The 21,398-nt window shown below is 50.2% G+C and overlaps 7 protein-coding genes across 7 annotated transcripts; 4 read left to right on the top strand and 3 right to left on the bottom strand.

Annotated features, from left to right (window-relative positions):
• Window positions 1-587: 587 nt before the first annotated feature.
• GGI43DRAFT_421285 (mRNA-binding ubiquitin-specific protease UBP3) lies at window positions 588-6,678 on the bottom strand (the record flags this gene model as incomplete). Its single annotated transcript, XM_083207932.1, has 6 exons — window positions 588-1,601; window positions 1,670-1,939; window positions 2,001-2,711; window positions 2,774-3,537; window positions 4,532-6,538; window positions 6,591-6,678. The coding sequence occupies 6 exons, from the start codon at window positions 6,676-6,678 to the stop codon at window positions 588-590; spliced, it is 4,854 nt and encodes a 1,617-aa protein (XP_083063558.1).
• A 3,458-nt stretch (window positions 6,679-10,136) lies between these two features.
• Window positions 10,137-12,015, top strand: GGI43DRAFT_298234 (thioredoxin peroxidase DOT5). The gene is made up of 2 exons (XM_083201490.1): window positions 10,137-10,886; window positions 11,045-12,015. The coding sequence occupies exons 1-2, from the start codon at window positions 10,466-10,468 to the stop codon at window positions 11,362-11,364; spliced, it is 741 nt and encodes a 246-aa protein (XP_083063559.1). The 5' UTR covers window positions 10,137-10,465; the 3' UTR covers window positions 11,365-12,015.
• A 371-nt stretch (window positions 12,016-12,386) lies between these two features.
• On the top strand, window positions 12,387-13,186 carry GGI43DRAFT_381409 (uncharacterized protein; the record flags this gene model as incomplete). Its single annotated transcript, XM_083203120.1, has 3 exons — window positions 12,387-12,440; window positions 12,578-13,086; window positions 13,162-13,186. The coding sequence occupies 3 exons, from the start codon at window positions 12,387-12,389 to the stop codon at window positions 13,184-13,186; spliced, it is 588 nt and encodes a 195-aa protein (XP_083063560.1).
• Window positions 13,107-13,999, bottom strand: GGI43DRAFT_298392 (uncharacterized protein). Its single transcript, XM_083201491.1, has one exon. It carries the CDS (start codon window positions 13,863-13,865, stop codon window positions 13,440-13,442), a length of 426 nt encoding a protein of 141 aa, XP_083063561.1. The 5' UTR covers window positions 13,866-13,999; the 3' UTR covers window positions 13,107-13,439.
• Window positions 14,000-14,060: 61 nt separating this feature from the next.
• On the top strand, window positions 14,061-16,460 carry GGI43DRAFT_398696 (methionine--tRNA ligase MES1). Its single transcript, XM_083205244.1, has 2 exons — window positions 14,061-15,242; window positions 15,300-16,460. The coding sequence occupies exons 1-2, from the start codon at window positions 14,309-14,311 to the stop codon at window positions 16,292-16,294; spliced, it is 1,929 nt and encodes a 642-aa protein (XP_083063562.1). The 5' UTR covers window positions 14,061-14,308; the 3' UTR covers window positions 16,295-16,460.
• A 167-nt stretch (window positions 16,461-16,627) lies between these two features.
• Window positions 16,628-17,879, top strand: GGI43DRAFT_398698 (acyl-CoA N-acyltransferase). The gene is made up of 2 exons (XM_083205245.1): window positions 16,628-17,084; window positions 17,142-17,879. Exons 1-2 carry the CDS (start codon window positions 16,772-16,774, stop codon window positions 17,588-17,590), a joined length of 762 nt encoding a protein of 253 aa, XP_083063563.1. The 5' UTR covers window positions 16,628-16,771; the 3' UTR covers window positions 17,591-17,879.
• Window positions 17,880-21,011, bottom strand: GGI43DRAFT_398699 (uncharacterized protein). Its single transcript, XM_083205246.1, has one exon. The coding sequence runs from the start codon at window positions 20,548-20,550 to the stop codon at window positions 18,124-18,126; it is 2,427 nt and encodes an 808-aa protein (XP_083063564.1). The 5' UTR covers window positions 20,551-21,011; the 3' UTR covers window positions 17,880-18,123.
• Between the last annotated feature and the right edge of the window lie 387 nt (window positions 21,012-21,398).

Consider the following 21,398-nt stretch of genomic DNA (forward strand, 5'->3'; position numbering starts at 1 on the left):
TCCCTCTAATTATATGCAGTGATTATTTATGATTTTCTTTTTTTATATACCATTACTCAAACTGGCTCTGTTACTGATAGTACAGGAGTAAAAAAACGCACTTTTGGAAGCAACAAAGACAAGAGGCTCCCCACTAACAAAATGCTTTTCTTAACCCTGACCCAAACATTCCTCTTTCGAAGCCCAGTCTAGTCTAGACATGCCGCCATGTAAAAAATCAATATCTGCCCTGTAGCCAGAGCCGGTTCCCTCCCCCCTTTTTCGTCCTCTTTTTTTTATCGTCTCGACAAAAAAAAATGAGAATCCTGCCGAGACGCCAGAACGCCAAATCTGACCCGCTGGGCATCTGCCAACTTTCTGCCTCCGTTGTCATTTTATGAGTCCTCTTTCCCTTTGTGCCCTCCCTTCTCGCCTATGCTCATCCTTGACATGAAATAGTAAATGGCTTTTGTACCAAACATCATTTAATACTGTAGTTGTCATGTACAAATTCTCCACATCATGTCTCTTATTTCGTATTCGGTTCCTTGACTCTGTAGGTTCATTATGTTGTGGTAGTGTGAGAGGGTACCCAGCCAATGGCTCTCTTATATACGCTGGTAAAACAAGATATATGCCACCTTGTTGTCCTTGATGCTGTCCTTGACTGATTTCTCTTTGACAGCCCCGTTAGCTCCGCCATTGACGACGCTGCTCCATCGCTTGCCGTTGGCTGGCGCGGTAACTTTGTTCCAACCATCTTCATCGCCAGTATCTTCGTCATTCATTGCTCCGAATCGGTTGTTAGTGACACTCGAGGTAGCTTGCTTCTGTGTGTCTTTATGATCATCTTCAGATCCTGTCTCAGCGACATCTTCCGGACGTATGCGCCGGATAACTGTGTCATCTAACCGGATCCACTCGTGACCATCTTGCCGTCTCACATCTACAGTGTAGTGACCACCGCTGGCGTTCTTTCCATGGTGGTAGACTACGCTGATAAGCTTGTATCTAGGCATCGGGCTGTCGCGGTTTTGCCGTGATAAAGCCTCGCGAGGAATTTCAAGCTCCAGAGGATATCCAATCTTCTTCCAGATCTTGACGGTTCCATGGCCTTCAGCATCGAACTGGAATCGTTTCAGGTGGAGAATCAGGACAGGAGGCAGCGATTCGATGAAGACTTGCTTGGTAGCGACGACATCTTTTCCGCGTGGAGAGTTAAAGTCACCCTGGATGCGCTCCGGCCGGGTCAGCCCGCGTAAGGCATCAACGACATTCCTGACATCTTGTGACTGAATATCCAATTGGAGGGGCTGGTAGCGTTCTGTGGTGATAGAATCTTTCAACCCTGGCACACGGAATTCAGATCTCAAAAGGCCGCCAAATATCTTAGTAATGGGAGTTGAGGTATTGTGGCCCGATAGGCGAGATACTGCAGCACGTTGCTTGCGGCCGACCTCAAGCCAATCATCCGAAGCGGCAACGGATCCGCCAGTTGATGCGTTGGATGAAGGCACTTCTTCGGGTACAATTGACAGATCTTTCATGACATGTGTGCACTCGTCATCGAGGGACTGAAGAAGGAAACCCAAAAACTCCTCTGCGTCTTGTTGGTGGCCACGCTAACCAAAGGAGTCAGTTATAAGTTTCGGGTCTAAGAGAGAGATAGATAGATGGGGAATTAACTTACTCGCATGCTGTCAAATCTAGATAGTTGTCGGATGGCGTCATAGACAAATTCGGGAGTAAATGGTTCGCCATAGCGCTCGAGGTCCTCGCTCTTCAGGTTACGGTTCAGCTGCTCAACCGATGCTGACGATTTGAGTACTCTATATTCTCTCATGAACATAATCAAAGCGTCAATCATAGGGGTCTCGCTCTTGAAGCTGTGAGCAGCCCTCTTGCCAGTTTGATCAAGCAAGTCGTAAAACGGCACACAGAACATGAGCACTTGAAGCACCTAAACGAACATGTCAGTTATGAGTTGCTCAAATTTTGATTATTTCCAGACAAAGACTTACGGAATTCATATAACACATATTACCAGTGTTAATAAGTCCACGTGGCTCAAGGAAATCAAGTTTACCGTTGTTCTCAACTACATATGACTGGATTGCTTCCGCAAGAGAGTTGACATTCGACTTGGAAAAGGCAGAGCCGGGGAAATTGTTAGTAGCGTCTGCCGAGTTGCCATTAACGCCATCAACACCATTCACTCCTGCGCCGTTGACTGGGGCTCGTGCAGATGGCTTCGCGAAGAGGTTTGCCCAGCTCGTAGGTGGGGCCTTGACTGCAGGAGCATCGTTTGTGTCATCAGGATTAGCCTCATCTGACACGGCAGCGATAATGTCTTGCCCCTCAGGCTTGGCAGCATCTTCGTTTACCTTCTCTTGGCTTGCAGTCTCAGGTTTGGGCCCGTGCTTTGGCAGCACCGGGACCACAGGAATGGCGGGCACAGCCAGGCGCGTAGCAGGAACATTGGTCGCAGCAGAAGCCTTGGTTGTCCCCTCAATCTTTGATACTCCGGATGTCTCTGCACTGGGCTTTCCCTCTTGCTTGGGAGCCGGAGCTTGAATGGGAGCAGGCTTCTGGCTGGTTTGTTCTGCAGTTACATCATGCTGCCCCACAGGTAGAGATACCGCCTTGTCCCCCGCAACCAAAGGCTTTCTCTGCCGTTTCGTTCGTGAAGTCCGCACAGGGAATTCAACATCGGGGCGTGATAGCCAGGGTAGCTATTTTCACAGAATTTAGCCGAACATGTACATTTCATCCAGCACTGCTTCCATAAACTTACCGGAGGTCGAAACGGCTGGCGTGGCTCGGCAACAACAGGGGCTGGAGCCGCAGCTGGAGCCGCAGCTGGAACTGTCTCCTGAGCAGGAGGAGTGGGCACCACAGAGGCTGGCCGAACACTCTGAGGCGTCTGGGGAGTTGTAGGCGTATGCGGAGGCAGTAATTGCGTCGAGTGTGTCGAGGACGGCGTATGGGGCAGGCCGGGCGCGGGAGCAAGTGGAGGTTGATACGGCGTGGTCGGGTTGGGAGACTGCGGAATGCCTCGGGGGTAGCTCGGTGGGATGCTGACGCCTACCATCGGGGCAAACTGCTGCATCGGCGGCGGCGACCTGGTGTAGCCCTGGTAAGGCAGGTAGCCATGAGACGGGACACCTCCGGCCTGGTACTGGTGCGGCGGCATGGCGTAGTATTGCTGGTGGCCGTATGGCGCATAGTTGTTGTACATCATTTGCTGAGGGTGCTGGGGATGCTGCTGATGCTGATAATGATGAGGCTCTCGGTGCTGGTGGTAGGGCACGTTGTACTGCGGCTGCTTCCTCCGAGGGCCACCGCCCATGTTGCCCATGTGCCCCATGTTTCCATTCATATCCATGCCGCCGTTGATGCCTCCGGCTGCAGCCTGTATGTTCTGCCCAGCCGGCAGATGGCGGTTACTCATCCTGCCGGCTTGGGGGATCGTACTGTTGCGGATATCGCCCAGTGCTGCTCCGGCATCTACTTGCACCGCAAGGTGAGTGCGAGAAGGGGGAGATGTCGCAGCTGAGGCTGGCAGTTCCGGGTCGGCGAAGAGGAGATGCAGATGGCTGATTCGAGCTGCGCGACGCGGATGGAGATGCGCAATGGGGTGGCGTGACCGGCGACAGTGGCGATTGTCCCGCCAGGATCGAAAGCAGGAGGATCAAGAATTGAGAGGCGGTATGGTCGTGACAGGCCCAGGGTCAAGATGTCTGTGTCGGCACTTGCTTGCAGGAGTCGAGGCAACAGCCAGGCGGGTGCGAGGAGTAAAAATGGGCTGTAGAAGCTGACGGCGATGTTTGGAAGCGCTCGCTGGCTTAGAGTTGCGGCTGGCTTCCACAGGCCTCGCTCTAGCTCTAGCGTGGAAGGCAGAAATTAGTTGTGTGGCCGTGGCTGGACTTTAGTTTAGCGTGCAGTGATCGCCCCGGCGTCCGTGCCCTCCGTTTGCTGGAGAGATCCGAGGATTGGCCGACACCGGATAGAGGCAGCGAGATACGGAGTGTTGTGAGAGTTTGTTGCGAGAGTTTGGTGCAAGTGGGTGGCCAAATATCTGCGAATACCCAACAATTGGTAATCATGAGCATTTTTTCGTGTAGAATGCCCTTATGATTGTGTCGTAAGAGTACATGTATGATTTTCTAAACTGTAGGGGCTTTGGTATGGTTCGGATCTTTGGACCATCTATGTAGGTACTATTTATAGTAAATAATACTGACAAGAACGTACTAGCATCAGCATCACCGATTAATGCTTGCAATGTGAAAAATAAATAAGGAAATGGAACCTTTGCGACTTGGTAATATCTAATAGAATCCACCGTAATTCATTTACATGCTATAGTCAGATCAAACAGCTAATCAATAACCCCGAACCCTCATATAACCCAGACGCCAATGCTTGCCATATGCTTGCTCTATGCTTCTTCTATACTTCATACATGTACTCTTTCTAATGTGCCATAGTTTCCAATTGCTCGTAATCAATGTAACCTACTCGTCTCTGAATAGCCACATGCCGCCAGAACGCATGGCTTCTCTATACCGATCTGCGATTGCACGTTTCTCTCTCTTTTGCGCCTCTTCTCTATCAGCCGCCAGCTCCTGTGTATCTGGGAAGTCGGCATTCCAAAATCCCGGGGGAGACTGCATGCGAGCGAAGCGGTGTCTATGTCTGCCATATTTGTTGGCTAATTCTTCAGTCTTAGCCTCGATCCAGGTTTCGTCTCTTTCTGCCTTTGTCATGGATGCCAATCGGTAGGCATGTTCGCCCAAGTAATTCTCCAGTAACTTCTGTTCTTCTTGTCGCTGTTCAGCCGTCAACGGAGGATTTGGCCGATGTGACATGGCCAGTTCTCGAAAATGCTTCCCGCAGCAGTGCATATCTGTACATCCTCGTAGGCCTGCCCTCTCATCTTTGTTTCTGACGACTTCCGAATAAGCATAGTCTTGGCCATCGTTTGACAAGGGATTAACCTTGAAATCGTCGAGGCGAAGCTCGGCCAGAGGCTTATAACGGAGACCTGACGTCGGTCTCTTAGTTGGAGACCTATCTCGAGCAGGAGCCTTTTTATCTGATTTCTTCAAGGGCGTCGTGAATTCCGCGCTCAAACTACTACGCTTCTTGGTCTGTCGCATAGTCTTGTCAAAGGGCAGCGCTCTGGGCTCGGGGAACATGAGGCTAAGAGGTGTGTCTTCAGCCGAGGCAATACCTAGCGTGCGAGTTTGTGGAGTCCGTGTGATGGCGGATCTATTCTCGGAAGTTGGGGTATTCAATAGCGAATCCAGCCGGCTCTTAGTGGCTGTGTTGGGTGTAGGCAAAGCTTTTGAACTCTTTTCAGCCCTATGCTTTCCATAAGGAGTGCCATCTTCTGCCAGTGATGCAATCCCGCGTGCCAATCTGTCTTTCAAAGATAAGGCATTATTATTGTCATCTTCAACACCTTTCGTCATTCTCTTGTTGCCGCTGATTGGAGTGAGCACAGACGGCTTATGAGCATTTTTAGATGAATATTGCAGTCCATCTACCCGTACGTAGCCAGACGCTGGAGTTGTGTGAGGAGCCATTCTCGGCTCTTCTCTTTCTTCTTCACCAATTAAAGCGTCCAGATCTTTGCGTTTTCGTGGGGTAGTTATCCTCTGCGCTATATCATCGAGATCAATGCTCTCCTGGATGCTAAACTGATAGTGTTCAGATGTAGTAATCGGACTAGAGTTGCTTGGCTCAGTCTTGATTCTTGGGGCTGCCGCATTTGTACGTGTGTCATCTTCAACTCTTCTCCTCTTCAGCGATCTCTCAGACACCACTACCGGAAGATCAGAAGATGGCTCCGGTTTGATATCTATAGGATCCTGGTCATCACCAGGTGCTGATAGAGGCGGTAGATCCTCGGTCTCTGCTTCATCAGGATCTCCTTGGGTAGATTGCAGCTGAGCATCTTCTACATCAGTAATTGACTGACTATCAGGAATTATCCGAGTAGCAGGCGGTGGCATGATTTCAAGAGCAGAAATCTGGATACTGGAATTGAGATTTGCGTGGCGAGATTCGTCAAGGTTATTAACCTCTGGTTCCTCAAGAATTCGTATTCCGTGCTTCTCTTCAGCTGCCCGAGCAAGGTTTTCAAACTTCTTTGCTCGTTCCATCCACGAATCGCGCTCACCTTTTCTTTTCCGAATAAGCTCCACTGCTTGCTTGAAGTTGTCTGAAAGCGCATTGAATCTCATTTTAAACTTGACAAGCTCGTTACCTTCTGATCCAGTGGAGCTAGGAGGGTATGTGATGGCAGCTGAAGAGGCTGGAGCTTGTAGAGTAGTGGTCATGCTCGGAGTTGATGTCGTCGATCCACCATCTGTGTCATCACTCTTGACTGGAGTGCTCGGACTGGCTGTAACAGGACTGGTATTTGAGGACATGGCTGCTAGTTGAGCTCGCAACTTCTTGTTTTCAGCTTCCAGGACTTCAATGATGGCGAGCTTGCTTTTTAGCAGCTCATTACTTGCAGCAGAATCCAAAGCTGCCCTTCGCTCGAGCTCTTTTCCATGTTAATACGAGGTCCTCGTCAAGACTAAGAGAGCTCAACGTACCATCTTGGAGCTCACGATCAATGATTTCCCACACATGATCTAGAGCTTCGCGCACAGCTGGCCGCCCTCTTTCAGACCAGCTTTCCATTTTTAAGTCTCTTACAGTGAAGTTACGCTGTGCCAGGCAGGGAGACAAGCTACACGCTGACACTAATACGTGAATGCTCCCGCGGCGAGTCGCGCGCCACAACAATGGGAGAAACGCCAGCCCACGTGACCCGCATTAAGGTGAGCTAATATAAGGTTGAGGTGGTGCCTAAAGCTAAGGGAATGTTACGACGACTTTTGTTTACATGCGGACACGTGCCTCATGTTTGTTTTTTCAAAGCTTCAATGCAGATTGTACGACAAGCGTCTCGCTTTTCATTTTCTTTGTAAGAACTGCATGGAGATTGTTTGATTTTAGTAGGGGCAGAATTTCTCCAGTAGCCAGCCGCATTCATCCAGGCGAAGCTCAATTAGAGTTCTTGTCTAGAATACATGTATCCAGGCGTTATTCACAGGAAATAGTATGGTTTTGCAGCTTGAATGTGATTGTAATACCACATCGTGAACAAAGTAAACCCGGGAAATCAAACAAATAGTAGCCACTCCGCCATCGGAGACTGTAAAGGCGAATTTGAGCAATTTTCATCCCATCTTGTCACCTCAAACTGACTGTGATTCACTCTGGACAGCGCTTTACAGGCGGCGTACAGCGCTGTAACAGAACCCCAACCCTGAGCTGACGGCGGCCCATCGGTTTTTCCGCCCAGTGGCAAGGGCCTCCCACGCTCGCTCGGCTGTGGTTTAGTGGGCCACGGCCAGCTGTGCACTAGACCGGCCTAGGCTGAGGGCCCCAACACATAGTCCGTTATCGTCAAAAACTTTTCCCTTTTTCGTCTACACGTTTTTTTTCCAATATCAATTTGTGGAATCAACATCTTCGTCCCACAGCTTCTCGACTCTTCAACTTCAATCTCGATCAACATCTCAGTGAGTGACGCCCCCTTCATGCCACCACCCCTTCTTGACGAGATATCTTCAATTCGTCATTCCCACTTCGCAAACCTCGGTGGCGCATCTGACATATCGCCAACTGGGTCGTTTGTTGCCCCTCAGCCTCAAGCCGGCACATCGCCTTGCATTTTGGATGCTCAAAGCTCGCATGAATAGTCGCTAATTCTGACGGCCTCGAACTCATAGTTTACTCTCACCCACCCAAATCACCAATTCAATCATGGATTACGCACCCCGTGGAGCGTGCTACTCTTGTGAGTCTCTTCCCTTTTTCTGTGCATCATGAGTTGCCACTTGTGCTACCTCACCTGAAATTCCCCCGCGTTTTTCTTCTCTGGGCCTGGTACCTTGATTTTTTTTTTTTTGAGATGCTTGGCAGCCCCTCCAAATCCTAGGGCCAGAGCACTCCTTCGAATCATCTTGCAGAGCGTCAAAAGCCTTGAGCTTCTATTCCTATTACCAGCTTTCTTGTTTTATTATTCCTATTTTTTCTTATTTGTGTCGTATCTCATCTTCGCTCTCATCTTCATCTTCATCAATCGTGGCCTTTGCTAACAAATCCGTCCAGGCGGCAACACTGGCCACCAGGTACAGTAGAATCATTTTCAACAACCTCACAAGAGGCACTCAGTCTAACAATTACTCTTAGGCTCGTGACTGCCCCACCAAGGGACCTGCCAAGTGGTATGTATTATCATCACTGTCGCTATGAGAATCAAATTTGAATGCTAACTTGTTGATAGCTACAACTGCGGCGGTATGCTTTCCGTCTCCCTCTTACTAGTATTAGATTGAATTTGTTACTAACAGGTAGCTCCCTACAATAGGCGAGGGCCATCTCAGTAAGCATACCCTGGCTGGTAATTCCTCTTGTTCACCTGCTGACTTTTCCCAGGTCGTGACTGCACTGAGCCCATGAAGGACAACAAGTCCTGCTACAAGTGCGGCCAGCCGGGCCACATCTCCCGCGACTGCCCCCAGGGCGGCGCTGCTGGCGGCCAGTCCGGTGCTGAGTGCTACAAGGTAGGTGATTGAGCATCTCGACAAATGCATGAAATTGAAGCTAATGGTTTCTTCTCTAGTGCGGTGAGAAGGGCCACATTGCCCGCAGCTGCACCAAGTCTGGAGGCTTCGGCGGCAACTCCTACGGCGGCAACAGCGGCTATGGCGGTGGTGCCGGCAAGACCTGCTACTCCTGCGGTGGCTACGGCCACATGTCTCGTATGTATCACTCGCTTCTTGTCCATGAAATTCATATTAACTTGTCTGCAGGCGAGTGCGTCAACGGCATGAAGTGCTACAACTGTGGCGAGTCTGGCCACTATTCCCGCGACTGTCCTAAGGAGGCCTCTGGTGGCGAGAAGATCTGCTACAAGTGCCAGCAGAGCGGTCACGTTCAGGCTCAGTGCCCTAACTAAATGGCGGAAGCTGTTTTCTCCATTGTTCGTCTGATGGAGAGAGAGTTGGCGTGGCAGCTTATGATACCCACGATGATGGTCTCTTTTGACTTTCTTTTTCTTTGAGTTATGGTTTTCTTTCCGAGCATTTTTCCAGGCTGCGGACAAAAAGTTGATTCGGTATGATCGATACGACCATATAACGGCTTATCATGCAACTCACGTTGTTAAGTGCTTGTGGGCTATATAGGTTTCAGCCTATATGCTGAGGACATCTTGGGGTTGATGCATTCGACGCGGCTCGTGGTTTGGCAATGGAAGGAAGACACATTGTGTTTTTACCAGGGGACATTTGAGGGATGAATATTTGTTCGCCTTAGTATGACTCTACGTCAAGATGCTACTGCTGAGAAGGAGAGACCCAAGAGCATGCGATATACCAGGTTGATAGTGAAACAATTAAGGGACACCGGCATTGAAATTGCTGCATTTTAAGTTTGCGATACCAAAACCTACCTAGGTACTCTTGACTCTCCAAATGTGAGGACACTGTAAATATGTGAGAGAGCCCGCTGTAGCTCGATTGCTCAAGCCCAGCTTAAGTGCTGTCTGTGTTTTGCCGAGACATGCCGTCAACGCTTTGACAGCGGAATGGCAGACGCATGGAGCCAAATAGAGGCCCTGCGCGCAAAGCTGCAGATAAGATGCAAGTCACTGCACACACACCAACTCAATTTGCTAGTATCCCGGGCAACGCCGCTCTCTGTCTTTGCCGCCAACAGCCTTTCTGTAGAAGCCAAAGTAGCACAGGTACTTTGTAGTTCGTATTGCCATTAGATCGCTACTACTCTAAATAGTGTACAAGCTATATTCTACTTTGTAGACTCCCAGATGTATGGCGCAATGGATGGCCGGATGGGTGGATGGATGGATACTTGCACACGCACTTGGGCTCGCGACATACACCCATAAGCGAATCACAACCAAGCTCGGAGCGCTACGGAGACTTGCCGTCAGATACACGACTATCTCACAAAACCCCAGTCCACGGCTATATTCCGTAAACTGGAGCTCCGCGTTAATCAAACGGGTCCTAGCTTCGACAGAGCTCCAACCGAAGAGCCCAGCCCGTTTGATTGGCTGTCGTAGCCAGGCACAGGGCCGCCCAAGCAAGCTGTGCTGCTGATGGTGGATGGGGGTACATGTACCTTACTTGGGAACCGCATGCGACGGCAGAATTTCTGGTGGTTTGCCCTGTCACGAAAGACCGCCAGGCCTCTGTCTGTTTTGTTTTTTTTTTCCTCCTCCCCTTTAGCTTACTCCCAACGCCTCCTTCTTTCAACCGCGTTGCGCAGCTGTATTGGCCTGTAATACGTGTCATTTTTTCTCCCGGTTTTGTTGTGTCGCAGGAAAAGTTGCGGCAAAAAGAAAATAAGCAACTGCTGGAAGAGCATACGCAACCCTTATCAGACCAATATCATGCCTGTTGAGCTACGCAAGCGCAAGGCCCCCGTGGCGCCGCCCGCGCCCGCGCCGACCAAGAAGAAGGCGGCTACTGCCAAGGGACGAAAGCCCGCCGCAAAGAAGGAGGACGTCAAGAAGCCGGCTCCCAAGGCTGAGAAGCCAGCCAAGGACGAGGAGGCCACCGATTCTGCGCCGGATGCCCCTGAGGAAAAAGAGACGGTGAAGGACGCCAAGAAGGACGCCAAAGACGAGGCCAAGGACGAGGAGAAGTCGGCTGCCGCGGGCAAGGTCGCTGTTGGCGATGTCATTGACCTTGAGGGATTCGGCGGCGAGATTCAAACAAACGATGGCGACAAGACTACCTTGAAGAAGCTCGTTGATGACAGCAAGAGCGGTGTTGTTCTCTTCACCTACCCCAAGGCATCGACTCCTGGATGTAAGTCTTTCTCTTCTACCACTTCTCTACAGTTTGCGTATGGAATATATACACCATCTGCTGCTTATGGCGTTGCTTTCCTCGCGCGTCTATCCGCGTCTTTTCCCAATTTATACTCTTCGTGACGCGATTACATTTGCTGACTTATCAATTGCCAGGCACCAACCAAGTGTGCCTTTTCCGCGACTCTTATGAGCCTTTCACCGCTGATGGCCTTGCCATCTACGGCTTGAGCACTGACTCGCCCAAGGCCAACACCACCTTCAAGGAGAAGCAGAAGCTGCCTTACACTCTCCTGTGCGACACCCAGGCGACTCTCATCGCTGCCATTGGCTTGAAGAAGCAGCCCAAGGGAACTCAGCGTGGTGTCTTTGTTATCAACAAGGAGGGTAAGGTGCTTGTTGCCGAGCCTGGCGGTCCTGCTGCTACTGCGGACAGAGTCAAGGCCTTGGTTGAGGAGTTGAAGGGAAAGAACTAAGGCATTGGCTCCTCAACTCTCTTTACTCTCTTCCTTGTTCCTAATCCTGTTTCTCCGTATTGATGTTGCACATGTTGAAAATAGGAAAGAAGATGAAAAAATGTTCGCTTTGTCATATTACAAGTTGGCGTGGGAGTTGCTCGGTATGAGGGATAGCAAGCGTGCTTATATTTGTCTACTGGCACTGGGAATCTATATAGGGCCCACTATTCTCGTATGAATTGCTCTTTAGTCTCCTGAGGACAGTGTAAATTGATTTAGTCATTGGTTTCGCGTGTGTTTGTTGGTTGTTGTTCGTTCGTGCAGCCCGCCTTTATGCCCAAGAGATAGCATGTGCTTCCGCGGAGATAAACTTGATGGAGAGAAGATATTAGCAGTATATCTTTCTCCTTTGCCCGATATATGAGGGGATGTTGGGAAGCTGTCACGACTTACTACTCGTATTTTGGATGGAGAGGCGCCATATTGTGTTGCTATATCATTTTATTGGTATTAGCAGATAGAGCGCGAGGAATTGTGTAAATATTGCAGTAGCTACTGGCAGGAGAAACAAAGCTAGAATTCTCTTTGGTTGAGTTATATTCAGCAAGTTTATCGGCTATGCGACTAGATATAATTTATCAATTGCTCAGCACAACGATTGTTCTGTTTATCTTGGACCATTAGTAAAGTCATCATGCGTAGTAAGTTCTGCTTTAAGTGCCAAACTGCGGCTACGAAAGAATATCTTTAGCAATAACCCTCCAGAAACTCAATTGCAATGCTATATGATTTCCTTAGACAGTAAAACAAACCAATACACTACATTCGCAAACAAATATTTTAGATTTTTTTCTTATTGTATTGAATTGTACTAATTGCGATGCCTATCTGTAATCTGTAGGGTATTATTGGTAGAGGCGCTGTCGGCAAAGCTTCGGCTAGACCTATTGCTAGCATTGCAGCAGCTAACTCGAGATCAACCAACTCCGAGCCAATTCGCTCGACATACAGTACTGCGACTATCCCATCGCTCCCACAAGATGGCTTCTCAAGTGGCAGCAAAGGCTGCTGGTGGCCTTGTTTCCATCTCAAAGGTTCGAAAGACGCCCTCGTTCCTGGCGCTCTGCTGCCTCAATTGGCGCCAATTACGCTCAATTCTGGCTTGCGGCTTCATCCAGGACTAGCTATCAAGATTGGATGATGGGAGGTTATGCTGACCCTGAACCCGCAGAAACAAACTCTTCAGTCCACCGGCCTCTGGGAGACCATCCGAAAGGCCTTCGCCATCGACCCCAACCGCTCCAATGGTGTCCCTCTGAATCCTTACTTCCGAAACCCGACCCCCGGCGCCCTGGACCCCCAGACCTACGATGATCCCGTCACCATTCCCGCTGGCGACATCGCCGACAACGCCTACTGGAAGCGTGACGTCCGTCGCTCGTACCCTCAGCTCAGCGTCGTCAACCAGGGCCACGCCGTGTCCCTGCTGACGGTCGGCAGCGCCGAGAAGCCCAAGGTCGAACTGATTGGCGAGGCCGGAGAGCAGGCCCTCGTGGCTGCACAGAAGGAGGGCGAGACTGGACTGGCCAAGTTCTTTGAGAAGGCCCCCAAGGATGTGGCCAACGACGTCTTTGTCAACGGCCTGCCTCCTCTGCCGAGCGGACAGACCCTGGTGTCAGGAGCATGGGATGTGCACAAGTACGAACTCAACGAGGAGCAGGAGCAGACATATGGTGCTGGGTAAGTTCTTTGCTTTGGTTGTGATTATATCTGAAAATTGAGGAATGAGGTTTGCTAATGATTTGAATGATATAGTTACCCTTGTAGGACATTCAAATAAGCTAGGATAGGGTGGCTTTGTGTAAATAAAGATAAGATGAAGAAAGACGATAGATTTTCCCACTGATCCTCTGTTTCCTTTTATGAACTCCTAATGTTTCCCCTGATAATTCTAACCCAATACCATAACTCCAATAATGCTAAAAACCGTCTATGATTCTATATTGCTGATGGTGAGGTTGAAGAAGGAGCCTCCCCTTTAGCAGACCATTAACAACGTGTTTGACTCCAATGTTGTGAGTCACGTCGACCGCCTAGTTCAACATCTTCTCAATAATCTTGACCTTACCCTGCGCCCTCTTTACCCGGTCATCAAAATCCTGCACAGCCTCATCGGAGTTTTCCGTAGACAGCGTATCAGGCTCGACCAGGGCGTATGCCATCTTGATGTTCTTCTCTAACCTTGGATTCTTGGACAGCGGTGGCAGTGTGCAAGCCTCAGAGGTCTTTTCTTCGGATGTACTCCCTGACTGAGGATTCTTGGGGAGTCTGTTTGCCCAAACGATAGATTTGCTAGCAATGCGGCCGCTTTCGAGAAATTTTTCGAAGCCCTTTTCCATGCCGAATGAGCGGCCTTCTATTCTCCCTGCGCGGGCTCCATCTTGAACGCCTTGGTTGTAGCCTTCTGTGTAGAAGCGTTCTTCAAGAGTGAAGACGTCGTCGAAGAGATCAGATGACATTTATGGAGTTTGATTAATTTTGATTAATTTTATAGTATTTTTACTCGTTTTTGATTTTTATTCAAGCTATGTTTGTGGCTGAATATAGCTGATATGAGATCCGTCTTGGTTAATAATAGTGAGTTGAGATTGGCGCCAAAGAAAGTCTTGACCACCCTCCGGAATAGGTAGAGCTAGCGGCAGAATTTTTGCGACACACCCCGCCATTAAGGCGCACAGCGATAGCGGGGCAGTGCGATGACTCGAATTGTATGCATCTTTTTGCACTTGCGCCCTTCGTTGATTTGACTCTTGTACCGGGACCCTTGTCGAGTTAGTCACTTAGACTCGCGTGACGCTTGTTTCGAGAAGCTTGGGAGAAGCATAAAAGCATCGATAGACGCGGCGTTTGGAGTTTCAGCAGTGTCAGACAAGAACAAGCAGTTTGATCGGATCCCATCACCATGGCGGTTGAAAATCCCATCTTGCCCGTCAAGGGCAAGAAGAACGTCCTGATTACCAGCGCTCTTCCCTACGTGAACAACGTTCCTCATCTCGGAAACGTCGTCGGCAGTGTCCTCAGTGCCGATGTCTACTCTCGCTTCAGCAAGCTTCGCGATCGGCCGACGCTGTACATCTGCGGTACAGATGAGTACGGCACGGCCACAGAGACCAAGGCTCTTGAGACAGGCCAGACCCCCCAGGAGCTCTGTGACGAGTTCCACGTCAAGCACAAGGAGATTTACGAGTGGTTCGAGATTGGCTTCGACTACTTTGGCCGAACCTCAACCAAGAAGCAGACGGAGATTGTGCAGGACATCTTCCTCAAGCTGCATGAGAACGACTTCCTCGAGGAGCGGACGACAAAACAGCCCTATTGCGAGAAGCACGATTCTTTCCTGGCTGATCGATTCGTTGAGGGAACCTGTCCCAAGTGCAATTACGATGACGCTCGCGGTGACCAGTGCGACAAGTGTGGAAGCCTGTTGGATCCGTTTGAGCTGGTCAACCCACGATGCAAGATTGACGGCGCAACTCCCGTGCCCCGCGATACGACACACGTCTTCATTCGTCTCGAGAAACTGCAGGGTGATATCAACAAGTGGTTCCAGGATGCGCACAAGAAATACGGCTGGCCCCAGAACGGTGTTTCCATTACTCAGTCGTGGCTGACCAAGGGTCTGGAGCCTCGCAGTATCACCAGAGATTTGAAGTGGGGTGTGCCGGTTCCCCTGCCTGGATACGAAAAGAAGGTCATCTACGTGTGGTTTGATGCCTGTATCGGTTATCCTTCCATCACGGCCAACTATACCGATGAGTGGGAGCAATGGTGGAAGAACCCCGATGAGGTCACCCTCTACCAGTTCATGGGCAAGGATAACGTGCCCTTCCACACAGGTTCGTGTGCTGAATGATTTTCTATTTTCAAGATTGAACTGACATGTATAATGATAGTCATTTTCCCTGGATCCGAGATTGGTACCGGATACAAATGGACTCTGCTCAACCACCTTTCCACTACTGAGTACTTGAACTACGAGAACGGCAAGTTCTCCAAGTCAAGAGGAATCGGTGTTTTTGGCAACCAGGCCAGAGAAATTGGCATTTCGCCATCTGTTTGGAGATACTACCTCCTATCAAACCGACCAGAAACCAGTGATACCCAGTTCGAGTGGCAGTCGTTCCAGTTGGCCAACAACAGCGAGCTTCTCGCAAACTTTGGTAATTTTGTCAACCGTATTGTCAAGTTTGTCAACGCCAAGCTGGATGGCGTCGTTCCCGAGTTCAACCCCTCTTACAAGGATGATACCTTTGATTTTGGCGCTTGGGTTCAGACCGTCAACGGCTTGCTGAAGGAGTACGTTGACCTTTTGGAGAATGTTCACATCCGTGCCGGCAGCAAAGCCCTGCTGGAGATTAGCAGAGAGGGCAACAACCTTCTTCAGGGCCGACTCGACAACGCCAACCTGGCTGAGAACCCCGAGCGGACTCACACCACCATTGGTCTTGCTTTGAACCTTTGCCACTTGCTCGCCTCAGTGGCTTCTCCTTATATGCCATCTACCTCTGAATCTATCTGCCAGCAACTGAACACCAAGCTAGCTTTCATCCCTGACACCTGGGAACCCACTGTCATTAAGGCTGGCCACAAGATTGGCAAGGCCGCCTACCTCTTCACCAGAATTGAGGACAAGAAGATTGCCGAGTGGAAGGAGCTGTTCGGCGGTTCTGCTGAGACTCGTGCTGCCGAAGCTGCCGCTAAGAAGAAGAAGCAGGAGGACAAGGAGAGGAAGAAGGCCGCCAAGGCCGCCAAGGCTGAAGCTGCCAAGGCCGCTGCTAAAGTGGATGCTAAGGCTCAAGATGAGGCCTCTGCTGCTGGGGGCATGACCACGACGTCGGCTGAGGTAACGAAAGACTTGCCGATTCGCGAGAAGAAAGTAGATAATTAGAAAGAGACAAGACAATAAAGGAAAAAGAACAGAAAAAGAGAAAAAGAATTGAAAAGACAATAGATGTATATTGAGCCAAGTTGTATGTGAGCTGGGAGTTTGATGTTTAAGTAGTACTAGGATGCCTTTAGCCTATGAGAATTCAACATTTCCTTTTTTTTTCTAAGATTCTTTCTTGAGTTAAATTAAGAAGCCCTCTTTCTATTCAATTGGAACTTAAGATGATTGAACATTTGCGCATTTTTGCTGCTTATAAACAATCTCATTGACAGCTCTCTGTTTAGAGCTCCTGGGCACCAAAACCGGGTGGCCCCGCAGTGGACGAGGCTTTTGGTGGGGGAATCTCTTTCGGCCTTGCACCGAGTTTCGCAACTTTATCCGCTGCCTTGCCGACTCTGGTTCCTCTGCTTCTTGCATCTCTCTTCTCACCACCAGAAACCAGCCATATTTCTGTTCAACTCATAAATCACCCCCACCATGGATATCCGCCTCCTCACCACCGCCGACCTGCCGCTCATCCAGCACGCCAACCTGGAGAACCTGCCGGAAAACTACTTCCTCAAGTACTACCTTTACCATGCGCTGTCGTGGCCGCAGTTGAGCTTCGTGGCGGTGGACGTCTCGCGCCCGCGCAAGGGACCCTATGACTACCCCAAGATTGTGGGCTACGTGTTGGCCAAGATGGAGGAGGAGCCGACGGATGGTGTGCAGCATGGACACATTACCAGTTTGAGTGTGATGCGGACGCATCGACGGCTGGGAATTGCTGAGAAGCTCATGAGACAAAGCCGTATGTTTTCAACAAGTATGATTTAATGGTGTGTGACTAATTTGGACATCAATCCAGAGCTCGCCATGGTGGAAACCTTCCAAGCTAAATACGTCTCCCTCCACGTCCGTGTTTCCAACGTCGCCGCCAGACACCTCTACGAAGACACCTTGAAATTCCGCAACGAGAAGACCGAGAGCAAGTACTACGCCGACGGCGAGGATGCCTTCAGCATGCGCCTCGACCTCGACGACGTGGCCGAGCTCGCGAAGCGCTATGCCGGCGGAGAGGACGAGGATAAGGACGAGGACAAGGACGGCGAGAAGAAGAGCAAGAAGACGAATGGGGAGGGTGCTGGTGCTACTGCTGATTTGGCGATAAGGAGCGAGGGCGTGGATGAGGGTGAGGCTGTGGGCGAGGTTGGCAGAGACCCGGAGGCGAATGAGAAGGAGAAGAAGGTCAAGGTTGCTGTGGGGAGGGGATTGGGAGTTGGGGATTTGGTAGAAAAGGATGAGAGCAAGCATTAAAATGGGCATTCTTCTTTTTCTTGTTTTCTTTCAAGCTGGGCTGTTCGTGTATAAAAAAGTTGGGATTTATGTTTAGATGTTCGACTTTACTTGTGGTTATTTTATATCTTGTACTTTTTTTTTTCTGCTGGGAAGGGCAGATGCCTTCTCTTTCATATGGCTTTTTTCGGATGTGAGGTTGGTTTTTCGTTTTTTTACTCTACGGGAACAAAAACACTGGGAGGAGAGGAATAGATAAAAAAAGCATTGCCTATAAATCAAGAATGCAATTGAGATGAAGACGGAAAAGTTTTGATTTACAGTAAGATATTTTGTTTTTATTCCCCCTTTTCGTAATGACTGCCTATTTATATATAACATGACCTTTGGTATCTTTAACGCTATTGTAAATGTTTTTGCTCTTTTTATACATCCACAGAAGAAGAAGAAAAAAATGAAAAGAATAAAGAAATAAAGTGAGTGGTCATCAATCCCTCAAGGTTCCAAAATCCCATAAGCCCGAAATCTCGAATACAGTTGCAAAATCATGTAATTCATTGTTGCCCGCTCAGCTCCATTGCATACTCCTCATCAGCCTCCATCCTCATAACTTCCAACTGATTCAACATCTCAGCAATGCTCCATTCCAGCGCATCCTTTTCAGGACCAGGCTCAGCCTTGTCCGCCGCAGCGAGCTGATGCTCAATCGTAGTCTCGATGCCCATGATGGAGCGGTACTTTGCTGCCGTGGCGCCAGAGGGAGCGATCTGCGGGTCATCTGCTGATGATACGGGAATCGTATATTCTTGTTTCTCGTCGGGCCAGTAGCCCGGCATGGAGCGAGAGCCATATGCCATGCCGCTGTTGATAGCTTGCTGTCGGATTTGTTCCATCTGCTGTTCGTGTTGCTGCATATTCTGTGCATGTTGCTGACGTTCCTGTGCGTGCTGTTGCCGCAATTGTGCATGCTGCTGACGCATTTGCTCTAGCTGTTGCTGTCTCTGATCACGCTGTTGCTGTAACCTTTGCTGTAGCTGATCACGCTGCTGTTGCGCTTGTTGTCGCTGTTCTGGAGTATTTCTAAAGAAGTTGTTTGAACCACAGCCATCGCTGCCGCCGTTTCCAAAGATGCCCTTCTCGCCAAACGGACCACCAGGACCAAATGGACCACCAGGGCCAAATGGGCCGCCAGAGCCAAATGGGCCGCGTGATCCAAATATACCATTGTCGCCAGTCCAGTCTTGACCCTGATGATTAGATTGGTGATCTCCACGGCCACCTCGGCCGCCTCTACCACCTCTGCCTCCCCTTCCTCCCCTTCCTCCCCAGCCTCCTCTCCCCGGGCTGCGAGGGCCCCAGGGAAAGCTGCCAGTAAACGGTGGAGGATTTCCTGAAGGCACCGGTGGTACCGGAGGCACAGCAGGCACAGCAGGCACGACCTGTACGGCAGGGTGCGGTGGCATCGGTGGAATAGGGAGAGCTGGAGGGGCAGGAGGTTCTCTTCGAGCCTCTCTTCGAGCCTCTCTCTCTGCCTTCCTCATCTCCCTCTTATGCTGTCTCTTCTCCTTCCACTCTGCTCTCCTCTGGGCACGGCGCTCCCTTTTGAGAGCCCTGCGTTCTTTTCTTTGGGTTTTCTTGATCTGTTTCCACACACTCGTCAATGCTTTGATTTGTGCTTTTAGAGCTTTCTTATCCTCCTCGGAGATGGCTTCTTTGATTTTGGGGACGCTTTTGAGTTCAGCCTTTAGCTGTTTAACGTCTTGCTTGGTGCGATATTGATCAGGATGATTGGTCCAGTCCTGGAGTCGGGCTATGTAAAGCTGCACCGAGCTCTTGGGAACGTCGTCATAGCTGGGGAGAGAACCAATAGAGGATACAGAGCTCATGGAAGACAAGGATGAGATAGACGAGCAAGAAGACGAGCGTTTGTGATCCTTTTTCTCGTCTGGGTAGCTTTCTTGATGTGCAGCACGACCACGAGAATTTTGGTTAGCATCCGTAGTTGGCGCGCCCCGTTGCTGCTGCTGTTGGCTTGGCCCTTCGCCATTTCCGAATCGAACACCATTGTTATCCATAACTAGATTTCCAATTCGCAGGCCATTTGAGTCTGCCACAAAGGAATTGCCAAATCGAATACCATTGTTATCCATGACGAGGCCAGACCAGGGACTCCAGCTGGAAGGCTCTGGACGGCCTGCTGTCTGCGGAGACTGGGTAGATCGAGCAGCCTCAGGTCTCTGGTCAAAGTTGGTTTCCCAGGCACCGGGCATCTGCGTCGAAGGAGCTCTCAGGGGCTGAAGGTTGACTTGGACGCCACGAGGGCCGAAGAAGCCATCGTTCCACTGCTGGACGGTGGCTTCGACATCTCTCCTTCGCTGGATAGAATCAGGGCTGATTGTATTTCCTGTGTCAGCATTCCGGCCGAGCTGTGCTTCGACCTGCGATGTGGTATCGTTAGTCTTGCCCGAGTTTGACTGTATCTCATCCCGCAGCTTTCTATGGAGAATGGCCTCATTCTGTCTTGTGCTGTGATCGGGAATCAAAAAGTTGATAAAAGTAGACCAGTCCAGGGCAGAGATATCTCGGGATGCCCAGTCATTCTGGTAGGGGAAATCGTCAGGCCGCGAAGCATCATTTACCTCAATGGTGTGAACAAGAGGTTCGCGGGGCGTTGCGTTTTGCTGAGGCACTGGCCTCCGATCAAAGTATAGAGAAGCCGCGGACTGTCCAGCATCAGAAGTGTTTTGCGGACTAAGGGGTGGCGTGTAGATGACATCTTCGGCATTCGAAGAAGCAGCATCGTCAACGTAGCTGTGAGATGGAGTTGCTGCGGCTACTGCCGGGCGAGGGGAGCGAGAGCCATTGGAATTGCTGTAGACGTCTGTCTCCGAATATGGGGGCGGCGGAACTTCGTCCCCCTGGACGTTGAGATGGCTGGTGCTGTTGCTGTGGCTATTGCTGTTGCTGTTGTTGGGATTCATCTTGGCGATGGCGGCTACAAGCCGTATGAGTGTGTGTACTCTGCAATGAAGTACTTTTTGGCTGCTATCCTCCGGGGGATTAAAGTATTTTATCTTTATCGTCTTGGAGAATATCTCGCAGTGTATTGCTGATTAAGTAATGGGAATGGTGAAGGTCTGAACAATGGCAGTTGTAGAAGTTTAAAGACGGGCCACGATTTCTAGGCAGACACCGGGTACTATACCCCCTAAGCTCTCCCCAGAATTGACAAGAAAATCAAATGGCAGACTGTTTTGTGTGTGGCAAAACGAAAGAAAAGAAGACACGAATGCCGTTTGTCACTCCCTCAGCAGATCTTTATGGTCTCAGCTCGCACCAGCGTTATGCCTCGTCGCATCCAGTCTCTTTCTGCGTGACGCGGGGCGCTTTTTCAGCCCAAATCGTCGTCGTGTTAGTGGCGGATTTAGCGTCGTGATGAGGTGGCCGGCTAGGCTGTTAGTGGCTCCCGGGCTGTCCAGCTTTATATGCCAGGCCACGCAGCCCCGTTACGTTGGCTGCACCGAAGCCTGTTTAGAGTCACTTGGCGCTGGGGTTAGCCGAGCGTAGCATCGCCTGATTGATCCTACGGGTCGGCCGCTGGTGTTTAGAGGGAGCCAATGGGGGTACCTGGGCCGCCTATGCCTGCTGACGCGGCCGGCTGCTTCGGTGACGTTTTGGCGGGAGCGAGATCATTTATTATGACTGAGGCCGCTTTTAGGGTTGAGCTAATTAATGGTTATGCTGCTAATACGTTGTCGGTAGTGTTGACTGGATGTCATATTGGCATTCAACTTTAATTACCGTTATTCTCACTATGGAGCTGTACCCC

Source organism: Trichoderma evansii (assembly GCF_050947405.1).
Source record: "Trichoderma evansii strain SZMC 28006 chromosome Unknown GGI43scaffold_4, whole genome shotgun sequence".
NCBI lineage: Eukaryota > Fungi > Ascomycota > Sordariomycetes > Hypocreales > Hypocreaceae > Trichoderma > Trichoderma evansii.